General features: G+C 50.9%; 1 protein-coding gene across 6 annotated transcripts in view; it reads right to left on the bottom strand.

The window, feature by feature from the left end:
- The window catches only part of KCNQ2 (potassium voltage-gated channel subfamily Q member 2), a 63419-nt gene extending 56044 nt beyond the window's left edge, over nt 1-7375 (bottom strand). For all 6 annotated transcript variants that reach the window (XM_053992874.1, XM_053992876.1, XM_053992875.1 and 3 more), the window contains exon 1: nt 7080-7375. In XM_053992874.1, the coding sequence (XP_053848849.1) occupies nt 7080-7375 (296 nt within the window). The remainder of the gene's footprint in view (nt 1-7079) is intronic.
- Nucleotides 7376-15371: the final 7996 nt, after the last annotated feature.

Here is a 15371-nt window from a genome sequence, read left to right as displayed (position 1 = left end):
TGCCTTTGCCTGTCCTCTTGTTTCTTTTCCCTGTCCCACCCTCCTGGAGGTGGCAGTAAAAAAAAGGAGGAACTCTGAATGAAGACGGGAACTGGGCATTTCACTCTGAGACACAGCTGGAGCTGCTTAGGAGCTACAACCAGTATCAACAAGGCTTGCTGGCTTCTGATTTTTCCCAGTGTTGTGTTGCAGATCACAAAAGTTGATCAGGGTTTGCCACAAAGATTCCTTTCTCAAAACCACTGCTCTAAAGTGGATCTCAAATCCAGGTCATCTCATTTCAATGTGTATCAGCCTCCTCTCTCCCCTTCACCTTACCTGCTGGGGTGTCCACAGTGCAGTTCTGCCCAGTTCCCACAGGCTGTGGCACGAGGTGGGAGATGCCTCCTCTCACTCCAGTTTTTCAGTTTAAAATCACGCCAGGCTCTGTCTTCTCTCCTCCTTGCCTGCAATGTCCCACCCAGCTCTCACTAAGGTCTGCAAAGGAAGTTAGGCTCCCTCTGCCATCAACAGAGGGAAATGGGCACCTCCAGGGAGCAAAATCGCCCATCTAACCCTGCACTGAGGCTGCTGTGGGATTTCCAGGAGGAATCCAGCACGTATCTGAGCATCACCAAATTCACAATGAAAGTTCACTGTACCTTAAACATCTGGATATTATAGATCTCAAGACAAATCAAGTGACTACTCAGTCACAAGGGCTTGCACCCAGCAACCCCAGTGACTCTGCTGTAGCTTTAAATTACCTTCCTACAGCAACAAGAGTGAGAGGTGAGAAGATTCCAGAGGTCTTCTTCCTTCCTCTCTTGGAAAAGGCAGCTCTTTGACATCCAATCCACTCAAAAAAAATCACCTTATGGATGCTTACCAACACCAAAACTTTTCCACACATCTAAAAAGCACATTAAAAGGCTGGAGTGATGCCAAAGAGAGACCAGAGAGTTCTGCAGGAACTCTCTGCTGTCCCTCACTGATTGGCAGTTGTAGAGCCAAGAAGCCTCGAGGCTGTAACGAAGCAGCTCTTGCCATCCCAGCCAGTGCCTTGTGTGAGCTACTCCCCATGCTGCACCACAAGTAATTATTTCAGTGCCTCACAATAAATGCATACAACGCCCCCAAGACACCTCTGCTGTCAGTGTTGCAGAAGGCTGCACTTGCTGCTTTCCCAGGAAAATGACACGAGAACCATGTGGGGAGCCGAGGTCACCACAGCTTCAGGGAGCTGAGCAAGTTCACACAACTTGCTCATCACACAGATTGCTCTTACTGGAAAACAAATTTTACATTGAAATATCTACTCTTGCAGTCCTGGTGGAATCATCTTTCATCACAGGTAGCTGTCACAATAGCCCAAATCTTTTTGTCTTGCAACCTGATCAGGAGCCATTTAAATGTATGGTGGTGAAGGACCCTGCACCCACTGTCCTTCTGCACTACCTGGTTTTGCCATCATGTGTTCACTAGTCAAGCACATCTAAATACACTCTAAATGCATTCTAGATACATCCATGAAACAGTCCAGACCACCACAACAATCTGGTTTTGCAATGTGGTTCCTTTTGGACCATCAGGGATGAAAAATCATTGCATTATTCTAAAGAAATGTGTGTCTCAGTGCTGGAGACTCCTCTCTTTGATGTGCAGTGACATCACACCAACAGGGACAGGCCATTAATCCTCTGTAGGAGCCACCCTCCACCTTTCTCAGCTCTACCATATCTGTTCCACAGGAGATTACATGGCAGGAAAAGGGACTGGCACATCTCCCCGCCACCACAATTTAAAGAACAATCTGTTCCTCAGGAACTAAGAAAACACTGAGCATTTGGGCTACCTTAAAAAGGGTTATGCAGGGCTAAGTGTTTGCCACTTAACTTCCAGAAGCCGAACACTAAATTTACATGTTTTTTATCCTTGTGATGAAGGATAAAACTGATGCCTGGCAAAGTCTGTGCCCTGCTCACCCTGGACACAGTGAGCAGGGCACCTGTCTCACCCTGTCGCCCCTTCCTTCTGCTGCAATGCAAAAAGAAATCAAGAAACATGATTTTTGCAACTATATCTCTTTCAGCTATGCCCATCTTCCCTGTAGTACAGGATTTGGGGCTTGCATTTTGGGTTATTCCTTCTTTAATACATCGAAGCAAGACTCATCTGGTTGAGGTGTGTAGCAGCACAAAAAGGAGGTCACCCAGGGGATCAGCTTGTTTTTCATTTCCTTAATGTCAGTGCGGGGTGAATGTGACGGCTGGAACGTGACACATTAAAGCGACTGAAATCAGGTTGCTCCCACCAAGCTCTGACTAAGCAGCTGGAGAGGAGCTCGTGAGGCATCCCACCAGGAAGGTCCCCTGGTCCCTGGGGTGGACACGACCCCATAGCTCGGGGCAGAAGCACTGGAGGTCAGAGCCCAGCAGGTCCATTGAGCTCAGCACCTGTGGGAGATCCGTACTGGCCCTTCCATCCCACTCAGCCTGGATGTGGGAAGGAGAATCCAGGGGAGGTTCCTGTACATCACTGGTGGATGGGCTGAGGTGGTGCCATCGTACCTGCCCACAACAACCCTGCCTGAGGGTGAGGGCTTACCATGAACTCCTCAGGGTTTGGGGATGGAGAATCGAGGCTGTCAGACCACATTCACCCCGAATTCTGGTGGTGTAAGAGATTATCTGGGAATGGATCTGTGCGAAATAAGCACCAGTTCTGAGGAGTGAAAGGAGTCACAAAAGAGGCCACTTCTGCAAAAAGAAACCCTGGAACTCCAGGGAAGCACCTGATCCTCTCTCTGTGCTCCCCCCTGTGCCAGCCATGGCCATGCCAGGGTGCAGGCAGTGCAGGCAGGACACCGGAGAGAGACGTGGCTTGTCTGGGTGAAAAGGGAAGAACAAATGGGATAGGGATGGCACAAGGAAATTTGAATAGAATTAGACAGGGAGGAAATGTTCTTCCTTATTATAATTTAAGTCCATGCACTTGCTTAATTAACTAAATGTATGGTGCACAGTATGCAGATGAAAAATGCACCCAAACTATTTTTAACACAGTTAAAGAGATGCATTAGGGTTGTAAATTCTAAGCAGGAAATGCAAGAATTATGGTGGTTCCTGAGCACACAGCTTTAGAAGTGCCTGAATCCAGGCTGTTTTCTTGCCTATGTTCCAAATGCAGCCCCTTCTTCAGCTCAGGGACCAAACCTGAGCAGCTCACCCAGGGATCAGCAAATGTGTCTCCAGACACCTCAGACCATGGGGGTGCCCAGTGTGAGCACCTTGCTTAGGCTGGCACAGAACGGTGATCCCGCCTGAAATAAGATGGCAGATAGGGACAAAAAATCACTTTCAGTTATTGCAGCCCTTTCTGTGCACTGGACACGTTACAGAAACCAAGCCAAAAGGACTAGAAGGAAAAAAAAATCATTCAGAGTAATGAAATGAACTTTTAGAAGCCAAATGCCCACCTGCACAGAGAACTAAATTGAGATCTAAGTGCTTCTGCACCCCTCAAAAAGCCTGACCTGCTATTTAGGCACAGCTCAACTTTTCAAGTTTCAGCTCAGCCTTGAACAGAATGAAGCCATGTGCTACAATGTTAAGTAGCTGTCAAGAGAAAAAAAGAAGAAAAAAAAAAGGTGAGAGGAAATAGAAAAGAAAGATATTGGGAGAGGGTGAGAAATAAAGGAGGCTCAGACTTCTGGAAGCCAGAGAGCACCTCTAGCTACACTCAAAAATGGGACCCACCAGGCTTAGCTGCCCATGGGGTTATGCAAAATATATATTATATATCATATATATCATACACACAGCTCCCAAGAGCAGGTCACCCAGTTGTGTCAGTGTAGGAAGAGCTATTATGTACAAAAATGAATCATAACACAGAAATATAAAACCGTGCTTTTGCTCACAGAGGTGACAGCACTTTTAGAGAGGCAACATCTGAGATGAGACCAGGGCTGGGGGAGTGAGAGATTCCCTGGTTTGAATTTCCCTGATTTCTTATGCATGAAATGGTGCGAAAGGGAATGATCGACAGCAGGAAGAGGTGGGGAATGAAATCAGAAGGATTGGATCTAGGATGCAGCACTGGAAATAAATGCAACCTGCACGGGCAGCTCAAGGCACAGCATCAGTGGCCCCATGCAGATCCAGCCTGGGCCTCTGCAGGCAGGGATTTAGCAGAGGTACTTACCCAGAGGCACCTCTCATATTTATTAGAACATCTCCGTGCTGGGAGAGTCCCAATAGTTTTTGTCCTGGCTTTGGGTGCAGGGAGCTGCCTGAGCAGCCCCGGAGCAGCTCCATCCCTGCAAAGGCAGCTGGGTCTGCAAGCACCTCTGTGAGATAAAACCCAGCCTTGCAGCATCACAAACTCACTCACACTAGAAATAAATCTTCATGCAAGAAAGTCCCTGTGAGCAGCAGGAGCAGGGAAATAGGGGTGCTGGCAGTAGAGAGGGCTGACTGAAGCCAGGACAGTGGCAGGACAGGGCACCCTCATCCACAGTCTTCTTCAGGATTCCCATTCCTGAAGGGTGAGGGCTAAAGCTGCTTTTGTGCTCCAGGCTTTGGCCCAAAATGAGGTTTGGGGCACGAGGAGACAGAGAGACCCCAATAGCAGAGGCAGGGCACTGCACTGGCCTTTGGGACATGGGAATGGCTCCAGCTCTTCCATCCAAACTTTGTGACCTTGAGGCAGGCTTGTTATCCTCCCACACCTTTAAATAAGCTTTTTATCTGTCCTGTCTGTCTGCATTACTGACTTCCAGTTCCAAAACCCACTCCAACACTCCCAGACCTGGCACAGGCCGTGCCAGGCTCACCCAGGCAGCAAGGGGGAATAAGTGATGCATGAGCTTATCCTGGCAGCTTTGTGTGAAGGTTCCCATATCCTTCAGCTCTTCAAAAGCTGCAACAGCAAACAGCCAAGGCTGAACCTATCATGGCTATAGCACAGAAAACTGGAGTCCATAGAACTTCCCAATACACTGTAAAAAAATGATGGTGTCACCAACTCTTCACAGACATTGGTGCAATTACCAACTCAGCCCTGAATTCAGCCTCCATTTCCCAGCAGGTGCATGAGGGGTGGGGGCAGAGGCTGGTTTTGCACGGCTCCCTGTGGTGCCACAGCAGAGACAAGTGGAGTCACAAGCCCAGAACAAATGCAGCTGCTTGGGCTGGGGGGATGCAGCTGCGTGGTGAGAGCCAAGGGCCACTGGGAGCAGCCTGGCACTGGGAACAGGGCAGTTTGGGGTGACCCTGCTCCTGCCCTGGGAGCACTCCTGGCTGCCCGAGCAAATGCTGCCACAGAGAGCCAAACAGGTCAGAAGTTAAGACAGAGTAGCTGAAGAAGCCAAAGATGTTTGTAGAGCTCTCACAGTCAGAGCTACCCCTGATGTTTGTCATTTGGCTTTCAGCCCCTTCCATCTCCGTCACTGTCACCCCAGTGTCCCCCTGCTGGGGTCTCACCTGTATTTAACAGCACCTTGCACACAACATCCCCACCCTCAGTGCACACACAGGCAATAACCCAGCTCCCAACACGAACACTTGGCCCCTCCACACCCTTCTGGAAGGTTTTGTGACACAAACCACCCACAACTCCAGAGGATGGATGGGAGCATGAAAGGTGCCCAGGATGCCCAGTGCTGGACTTCACACTCCTCACCGTAGCTGCAGCTGAGCTCCACAGATGCTCTCTCTTCTCCTCTCCCATTTCCCTGGGGAGATGAGCTTCCCCAAGGACCCCAACTCCCTGCAGTGCTCGGCAAACCTCCCCCTTCCACTCAGCAAGGATTTCCCCTCTCTGACTGGTCCCACCAACACCTCCAAGGGAGGCCTCAATGTACAAAATGGCTGAGGAGCAGAAAGCACATCCCAACTCATTATCTTACACCAGCATAACAGCAAAAGGATGGAGGGGGGAAAAAAAAGGAAAAGGCCCCAAAAATCCTTTTGCCGTGGCTGACAGAGGCCCTGGCCATGAGGAAAAGCACGAAAACAAAACAAAAAAACCATTGGCACCAAGGATAGGAGCATGTCAGCCTGAGCCCAGGCCTGCAGAAGAGCCCAGTGGGACTGTGGAAAGTCCCAGAGGGAAGGGAGTTGCAGTAACACCGAGATTTATCTTGACCCTCCCTTTGCAATCCTGGGAACAACGGGAAGTCATCTGCGCTCCTATGCAGCAATGCTTCAGAGATTCAGGGAATCCTTCTGCCAAACGCGGGTCAGCTGGGCCATTTCTGCCCAAAACCCGGGTACCAGGGGGAGATGTGCACCCAGGGATGCTCCTTTGTTTACCGCTCGGCTGTACAGGCAGGGAGCCCCAGACACTGATTAGCATTTCTTTCTAGACACATCTCCCATTCAGACGCTTCCCACCGGGGACAAGAAATTCCTCCAGAACCCTGAGCAGAGCCCCAGAACCAACCCCGGCCCCAAACCGACTGCAGCCACCCAGCAGGCAAAGATGGGGCCGGGGAGGGAAGGATGCTGGGGGGTGGGGGGGGGAGGAGAGACGGTGCCTGAGCAGAGCTTTTTGTTCCTCTGCTCACAGCATTGCTATGGTGATTTCAAGCAAGACGGAGGAACAGTCGCTACCCATCACTCCCGCTGCTCCAGCCCCCCGCACCGACCGCATGAGCAGCCCCTTCCCCCGCAAGCAGGAGCGGGCAGGGGGAGACAGGGGCTCGGCGCAGCGCACCTCTCCTGGGAGCCACCCCCCAGCTCTGCAGGGGCAGCTTCTTCCCCCCCGCCCCTTTCCCCGGATGGCCATCACCGCCCCGTCCCCGGGCACCGCCTGGGCTGGCGCGAGGGATGCGGGATGCGGGATGCAGCGGCGGCCCGGCCGGGCGGCCCGACTGATCTCGGGGAGGATGGGGGGAGCGGCTCAGCCTCCGCCCCCCGCAGCATCCCCGGGGCTCCCCAGCCAGCCCTGGCACCCGGCATCCCTTCCCCGCACCCGCTCTGCAGCTGGAGCATCCCTCCTCCCCGGCGCGTTTGGGGGCTCAGGGGGTGGAGGAGGGCACCCCGAACCGGGGGGGGGTCTCTGCCATCAGCTTTGCCCCCCACCCTTTTACTCACACGTATGCGTGGTAAATGAAAGCCCATCCCCGCGGTCTCTCCAGCACATTGTAGAGGAAATTCTGCAGCTTGCGGTAAAAAGCATTCCTTTTGGGGGGCTTCCCGCTGCCCGAGACCCCGGAGCGGGGCTTGCTGAGGATGCTGCCCCGCTTGGAGCTCTCGGAACCGGCGATGAGGAGCGCTCCGTCCCGGCTGGAGTCCGGGGCGCCCGGGTCCAGCCCCACGAAGCCCACCTTGAGCTTCTTCTCCGCGGCTGGCCCCGGGTAGACGCCTCCGTTGCGAGATTTCTGCACCATGGTGGCGGCGGGGGGCGGCGGGGCCGGGGGCGGCGGGGGGCTCCGGCGGGGGCTCCGCCCGCGCTCCCCGCCGCTGCTCCGCGCCCGGCGCAGCCGAAGCCGCAGGAGCCGCTGCAATCGGCTCCGCCAGCGCCGCCCCGCCGCCGCCCGCCCCCTTAACCCTTGGCATCCCCCGCCGGCAGCAGCCTCTCGCACTCCCCCCGCTCCCAAAAATCCGGGCTTGCCATTCCTCACCCCCTCAAAATTTAAAAAAAGCGGCTCCGACCGCGCCCCCCCCCCCCCCAAGAAAAGCAGTGTCTGGCATTGTTGCCCTAAATGTAGGTCTCCCCTAAAGCAGGGTCTGACATCCCACCCTCAGATCAAGATACAACATCTTCCTGCGGCCCCCAGCCCGGTGTCTGCTCCCCAAAGCAGGCTCTGGCACCCCCCTCAAAACCACCACGGAGGGGGCTCCTCCTGCCGCCCCGGGAAGGGCTGGGCAGCGCCCTGCAGTGGGATGCCCATCCCCGTGCTCCCACTGGCAGCGGGTGCAGACGCTGCCAGTGTCACAGAGGGACCCAATATGTGCCCCATCTCCGGGAGCCCACTCAGCAGCAGACCTGCTCAACCTCTCCACAAATCCCCCTGTGCAAAGTCATTCCCTTTCTCCGCTCTTCCCAAAGGCCCAACCTATCACCTTGGTAGCCCAAATTCAGCATTCAACCAATTCACCTCTATCATCTTGGTAGCCCAAATTCAGCATTCATGCTGAAACTGCACCATGACTTGGTCACCAAGCTGTTCAGAAGCCAAGCTCCCAGCACAGAAAGTCCATCTCCAGATGTGCTGACCCAAATCAGCTCTTTAATACCCCACTATTTATAGTCCAGCAGCAGCATTTTCCCCTTACACCATGGCTGGATTCTGCCCCAGGGAATATTTCCTGCTGACACACCTTCACTGGACTCAGGAGAAGACAGGCAGACTGCAGAAGACGGGACAGAGGTGTCTGCCCCACATAATTATCCTCCATGGAAAGGGTTCTTTGCAGTGCAATGGGAAGACCTGCAATCAAATAAAATCAAGCCCAAGATCTCCTTCCCAGTGACATTTCTATCCCTAACAACCCAAAAAATCACAGGTGATCTGTGAACTGCACACCTCTGCATGTTCTTTGTAAATAAAATAAGGCTTTAGGACAAAACTTTTTGTATGTAAATTAAATAGCAAGCTCAGGTAAGCTGCTCCTTTCATCATAAATACCTCAATGCAATGTTAGTAGAGAAGCAGCAAAATGGTGGCCCCGAGTTTTATGGCTGCAGGAGCCACCCAGGGCTGGGTTTTGTTGGAAAACCAATCTTACCACTCTGTATTGCTGCCAGCTTTTCCTGAAATTCATATTTAAACGAGAAAATCAACATAACCTTTCAGAGTGCACTTCTCAAGTCTTGGTTTTTTTGGTCCTCTCCTAATTTCTCAGGAGGATCCCAGTGAGAACTAATGGATAAGAGGAGCACTGAGATTAAAGCTGCTGCCTCTCACTCCCCAAACCCTGTCATGCACGTTGAGAGAAGAGTGAGCGTGGAGCAGCCCTACATTTTTTATGAACAGAACCTTCCCTATGACCCATATTCTCTCCAACACATGGCTGAAAGAGAATCCATCCCTGCAAGGCAGGCAGAAAACTAAAGCTGGGTTAAATCCTGGGAAAACAGATCTGCAAGTATGTCAGTGAATAAATTGCTCGATTCAATGAGGGGCCATTCTATTCATTATTTGTGAACACTTGTAAGATCATTAGTGTTCTTTAATAGGGTGGCCAATTACAAATGTGCCTGGCACTAATGTACAAAGTGCATTATTATAGATCCAGTGACGCAGTCCCAGAGCAGGAAATATCCCCCTCCACAAAAAGGCCAACAACAAACAAAGGAAGCAATTTTCAATTAACAAATTCAAGATTACAAATAGTCTGTGAGCCCTAAAGAAGAATCTAAATTCAACACACTCCTCTTTGCCTAATTAGTTGGTCATTCGCAGTGTCACACTGCAGCACAGCTTTGGGTATCCTGCATTTCTGAGACCACCATAAATGGGGGTGGGAAAGGCGAGGGGTGGGATCTCACCCTTTCCAAGTCATGGCTGGGCTGAGGAAAGGCACGGTGTGGTTGTGGTGGCTGTCAGGGATTGTTGCTTCACTCAGGAGGGAGGCAAAACCTCAAAGACAAGCAAGGTCTTGGCATCAAGGATTGCCTCCTTCTGTGAACAGAGTGGTCTTTGGGAGGTGGAAAAGGCCTGAAATTGTGGACAAAGGGCTGTTGTAGCCTCACCCCTTCTTTTTACCTTGGACTCTTAGGGCATCTCTAGCTCCTTTTTTATAATATTCCATGGGTTATGGGTTGGCACCACCAGATGCAGTTGAGTGTTCAGAAGCACATGGCTCTCCCCTTTCCACCCCCACGTGCCACTCACAGGAGCTGTCCCTTGATCCAGTCTCCAGTGCCTGGCCAGTTGCAGCCCTGAGAGGAGCAGCAGTCTCAGGGAACAACTGGGACACAAACACTTCCTGAGCTGTGATGTCCTGCACAGAGCCTGCAGCAGGTAATTTTGGAGAGGGAGCCACTTGTGTGCCACTTCTGCTGGGTGGCAGAAGACAAGACACAGCCATTAACACTGGGAATTAATGAGGTATATAAAAGCAGCAGTGGGAAGGTGCTTTTATCTGATCCAAGGACATTATGTCTCCACAAACAAACAGAATTACTGAGTCAGTCCTTCGCTTTCAACACTGGTGATGGCTTTAAAACACAAACACCATGGCAGATAGCTTAGACCCTGAAGGTAGGATGAAATCCATCAATCCGTGTTAAGATACAGAAAGTCCATGCTCTGTCCCCTGGCGATTTTTGAGATGTAGTAAGAAATGACTGGTGTGAAATATGTAGAATGACTCCAGGGATAAATTTCTGCTTGAAACACTGAACGAGAGCCCTTTCTCCATCCCCACCCAGCTGGTGGTTTGTGTGAACTGTGCTACCCATAGCCTGGGTTTTGTCACTCACAGCTCTCTCCCAGAGCTATTTTCAAACCCTAAAGCAGATGGCTTTACCTCCCCTTGTACAGGATGCTGCAACATCCCAGCAACACTAACCTGCCAAAGGAAAAGACATTAACAGCTCGGTCTCCCTGCACCCAGTGTCCACCCATCTCACTCTGCTTCAGCTCCCCCTCACCTCCCACCACCCCCATCCTCTTCTCTGAGCAGAAAACAGCCCTCAAGAGCCCCTGTCTATTGATTATTCATGTCTCTTCCCTGCCTGACTCTTCCCAACACATGCCAAATCAGTTTTGGCTTTGAAGCCAGTGGCCCTGACCCAAGAGAGGTTGGTTCATACAAGGAACTTGACCTGGAAGGAGATGCTTCCCCAGCATAAGGTGGAGCTTTCAGGGGGGAAAAACACTGTTGGAAAGATAATTCATGTGCACAAATGGAGAAATCTACAAATTTCCACAGGAGAAAGGTGAGTGTGAGATTTCTGGCTAGAATAGAAGGCAATGCTCAGCCAAAGCTTCCACATTTGGGATGAAGAGTTGTGGCACAGCTGCAGAGTATGTGCAGGGTGGAGAGGGCACTGGTGCAGAAGGACCACCTCGAGAGCAAGAGGGTTCAAACTGGCCAGAGAGCAAAGTCTGCTTTTGGCAATCAGCATCAGCACTGACTTTTTAAAGGTTTTTTTTTTAATCACCTGAAATGAAGATGTGCCAGATGGTTCTCCAGTCCTGATCAAATCCGACAGTCATCTGTTTCAATGCTAATTAAGTTTCTATCCATTTTCATCAAAACTAGAAGCCTTGATAGACAGAGGCTCCCCAATGGTTCCTTCTTCCCCCTTCAAAGGGGATTTTAAAGTGTATTCTTCCCTTTACCAGGCACAGGAAAAGGTGCCCATGAGGAGGCCACGCCTCTCAGCCACTAAAAATCTTCAATCAGAATTTGCAAGCAACATGCTGATAAGAAGAAGCCAGGCTCCCTTCATCCTGCTGCTGACAGAGCTGCTTATTCTATATTACATATTTATTGGATGCAAAGTTTCTGTGCCACCATCCATCTTCCTGCCCTGTTCTTAGACAGCACCGACCTCATTGGAGGCTGCTCCAGAAAAACCCAGGACAAATCCTGCTTGAGCTGCAGCTGGAAGTGTCTGACTGTATGAACAGAAATCTCCCTAAGTTACACTGAGTTGGCTTGGGAGACACAAATGCTCCATTCTGAATCAGAAATTTTTGTTCTTCCTTTCTAAGGGTGATTAAAATTGCTGAGGTCTAAATATTAACTTTGCTGTGAAGGCCTGATTCTAAGGAAAACTGTTTTCTGGAAAAAACAGCTGCTTGACTGGGCATGTGGAAGGAACAAATGGAAAAAAAAAAAAAAAAAAGCAAAATTAAGGTGAATTCTCTTGAATTAAATTGTGTTACTCTTGAACACCCACGAAGCTGAAAGTAATTCACAGAGGGACCAGCACCCAGCTCATTTCCCTGTCACCTTTAGACTGCTCTGCTTCTGCCCCACTCAGTGCACACAGACCCTTCTCCTGGCAAATTCCCCACTGGCCAGGTCTCCTTCCCCATCTCTACTTTCCACGCTTCCATCATTGCCCTCCAGCTCCTTCTCCTGCCCTCGCCTCCTTTGGGACTACGTGTAATTTCTTTTCTTCATTTATACTGTTACCTTGAAGGTATTTTTAGCCCGTGACCACAGTTGCCCCTGAGCCTTCCTTTTCCCAGACTCTGTAAATTTAGCTCTCTTAGTCATCCCTCACATCTCCCAGTGCTCACATTGTTCCTCCTGACCTCCTGGGGTTTCCACCTGCACCCACAAGGACCAAAGCCACACCATCAAATTGCCGTCACCTCAGGGCTCTTTGACCTCACCCCCCAGGACAAGGCCGCTCCAGGACCTCCTCCCACACCCTGATGACCACCACAAACTCCTTGGGCACGACCACTCAGAGATGGAGAAGCCTTCCCACTAAGAGCCCCCTTCCAGTGTCTCCAAACCAGCGCTGTGCTCTCCACCATGCACAACTTACAGCAACAAAACTAAACTTGGTCTCACTTGGGAGCTCTTCCAGCCTTGCCTGGTTTCAGGAGCTTGGAATCCAGCTCAGGACTGGCTCTGGCCCCAGTAAAGCACCTCCCAGAACCATAACTGCATCCTGGCTGCGACCCAGTCCCACAAAGCCCATTAGGTGCTTTGTTCCCATTCAAGCACCTGCCTCCCACTGACTTCAAAGCTGAATCAAAACCTGCATGAATATTTAGGGACTGGAGGTTGTCATCCGAAAAAAACAAGCCCATACTGAAATAGCTGATTCTGACACATCATCTCTGCAAGGAGGGGCACGTCAGATTGATCTGTGCTTTATCCTGGCATGGAAGGGAAACCAGCTCAAATAAATGGGCTCCAGATGTGGTCCCAGGTGTCCTGGGCTGGGAGGGACCTTCTAGAGTCCAAGCTTGGTAGGTGCAGGGGGCATAAAAGGGGTGTTGGTGTGTAGGGCAGGAGGGCTGGGGCAGGATGAGAGGGGGATTCCAGCTCTGTTGGGGTTACAACACGTGGGGAGCTGTGCTGGATCAGACAGCTCTGAAGGAGATAATCCCATCTGATCCTGTCCCAGGAATGGGGTGTTCCTTAGGGAAGAGCAGGGAAAGGGAGTAGAAGGGAGGGTCCCTGCCAGCAGGAGGGGAGCAGCATGAGCAGATGCAAAAGCTCTAAAGCTGCATGGAGAAAAAAAAAAATCTTTTTTTTAATGCAAAAGCTTTCTTTTCAATTCTTTTTCTTTCTTTCTGAAATGTTAAAATCTACAGATTTGGCAAATAATAAAACCAAAGCCAATTACTAAAATACTGAAAAGCTTTAAGGCTAATTATTTTACCTCTTCAATATTGAGATTAAAAAAAAAAAAACCCTTCCAAATAAAAAAAAAAAACAAAACAACTGCTTTACATTTTTTCCATGTAATTTTTTTTCATTTCAAAAATATTGAAGAAAGAATATTAGATTTTGATTTTAGTTGGGAGGGCTGCTTTTGATCCATGTTTCAGGTTAAAAAAAAATGGAAGTATTCTGTTGGGAAGCTGCCAGGCAGACGTGGCTGTCTCCATGCTCCTGCCTCTGTCACAGCATACCATGTGTCATCTGCAAAGAAAAACTCTTGAAATAACTAAATTCATAGTTTCTCTGCACCATGGGCTTTTGCTGCAGGCTTTCTTCAGTTTTTCAGCCTGAACACCTGGGAAATCAAAAGAACATGAAAGGGCAAGAGTTTATGATTTATTTATCTTTAACCTGAGGTTTTAAGGAAAGCTCGTGTACCTGCATCTGCATCTCTCTTCCTTCCTTTAATAACTGCAGAGCTTTTGGGCAATTTTTATCTTCTTTATTAAAGATAGGGGGGACATTTCAGATTGCTTTGAGTGAGAATATGTGAGGAGAGAGAGGACAGAAACCTCCTCGCTGCAGGAACGGGTGATGTGTGGACACGATAATAAAGGACATCAGAAACCCACAGGACATTATTCGAAACATAAAACCATGGGAAAATGGGCACCCCTGGTTCTAGAGATCATAAAATTCCCTCTTTGTGGGTTCACTTTGGATCCTGTGTGGGAAGCACCTGCTAAACATCTCGGATGTTGGACAGGCAGGATCAAGCAGTTTGCGCACGTTTTCCCCGGGTGAAAATGCGGGTACTGTGCCTGCAGGGTGGCATTTCCTCACTTCCAGCCTGATTTTCATGCAGCTCCTCTTTTGTTCTCGCAACTTCGCTTTGCTCACGCCGCTCCTGTCCTCTGGGCATTCGGACGCTCCGGCTGTGCCCTCAAAACCTCTCCATCAGCATCTCTGTGCGGGCAGAGCAGGGGAGGCAGCTGTAAAACCGAGCTGTGACTGTATCCTGACAGGAGCTGTCCGCTGGGCACAGCTCAGCTGCCCGGGCCACCCCGCGAGAGGGACTTCAGCTCCACCTGGGGATGTGCTCAGCCTCGGCCACCCCGCCCTGTCCCCACTCTCGGCACGTTCCCCGTGCCCCCCGTGGGTGTGTGAGGACACCAAAGCTCCTGACCTGCGGCAGCGCTTCCCTCCCGGCCATGGCTCTGACGGAGCCGCCCGGAGCATCCCCGGGGACCCATCGAACACGGCCACCTCCGCCCGCCACGGGCCGCCCTCGCTTGTCACCACAGTCCTTCAGGGCGGTGCTGGGGGAGAATTCCACGCTGTGTCCTTGGAGAGGATCCTCTCACCGCACTGACGTGTGAGAGGTGGCAGGGCTGGCACACACACTCCCGTGTCCCCTGCACCCCTCACCAATACCCAGCTCAGAAACCCACAGCCTGTGCAAGGTGACTGCTGTCACACCCATCACATCCCCACAAAGCTGATATTTGGGGATTGTCCTCTTCTCTTTCCCCTGCTTGTATCCCCATCCCAAAGTTTGGCTGCTGCCAGACTCATCACTCTGAGTGCTCGGCTGTGGCTGGCCAGGACTGCAGAGAGCATTTAGCAGATATAAGGCATGAGAGCAATGCCAGACTCGGGGTGATTACAAATCATGTAGACTAAGCAAAACCAGGCCATCCTAAATTTGTAGGCAGCAAAGGAGTGTTTGCGAGCAGGGCTGAAATGAGTTATTTGAAGATGCTGCAGTACTTCTACGTAAAGCATCAGAGTGGTGGTTAAATGCTACCCGAGGGAGAAGGGAGAGTCTGGCCCAGAGCTGCACCTTGGGCTGTGCTAGAGCTCCGGTTTCTCTTCAGCTCAGCAATATTTCTGCACAGGGTAAAGCACAGGCCAAGAGGAGGATGGGTTGTGATGCATTGCCCTGGCCAGAGCTGCTGCTTTGTGTTCCCCCGGCTGCAGATGCACCTGAAAATGTGGATCTCGACCTGGGGAAATGCAGAGGGAAGTGGTTAAAGGAAATTAGTCCAAACCTCCCAGATTTGGCCCTTGGCATGTTAC

This window comes from Vidua macroura, chromosome 17, assembly GCF_024509145.1.
Source record: "Vidua macroura isolate BioBank_ID:100142 chromosome 17, ASM2450914v1, whole genome shotgun sequence".
NCBI lineage: Eukaryota > Metazoa > Chordata > Aves > Passeriformes > Viduidae > Vidua > Vidua macroura.
Note: the sequence above shows the minus strand (reverse complement) of the source record. Positions and strands in the feature narration are given on the sequence as shown.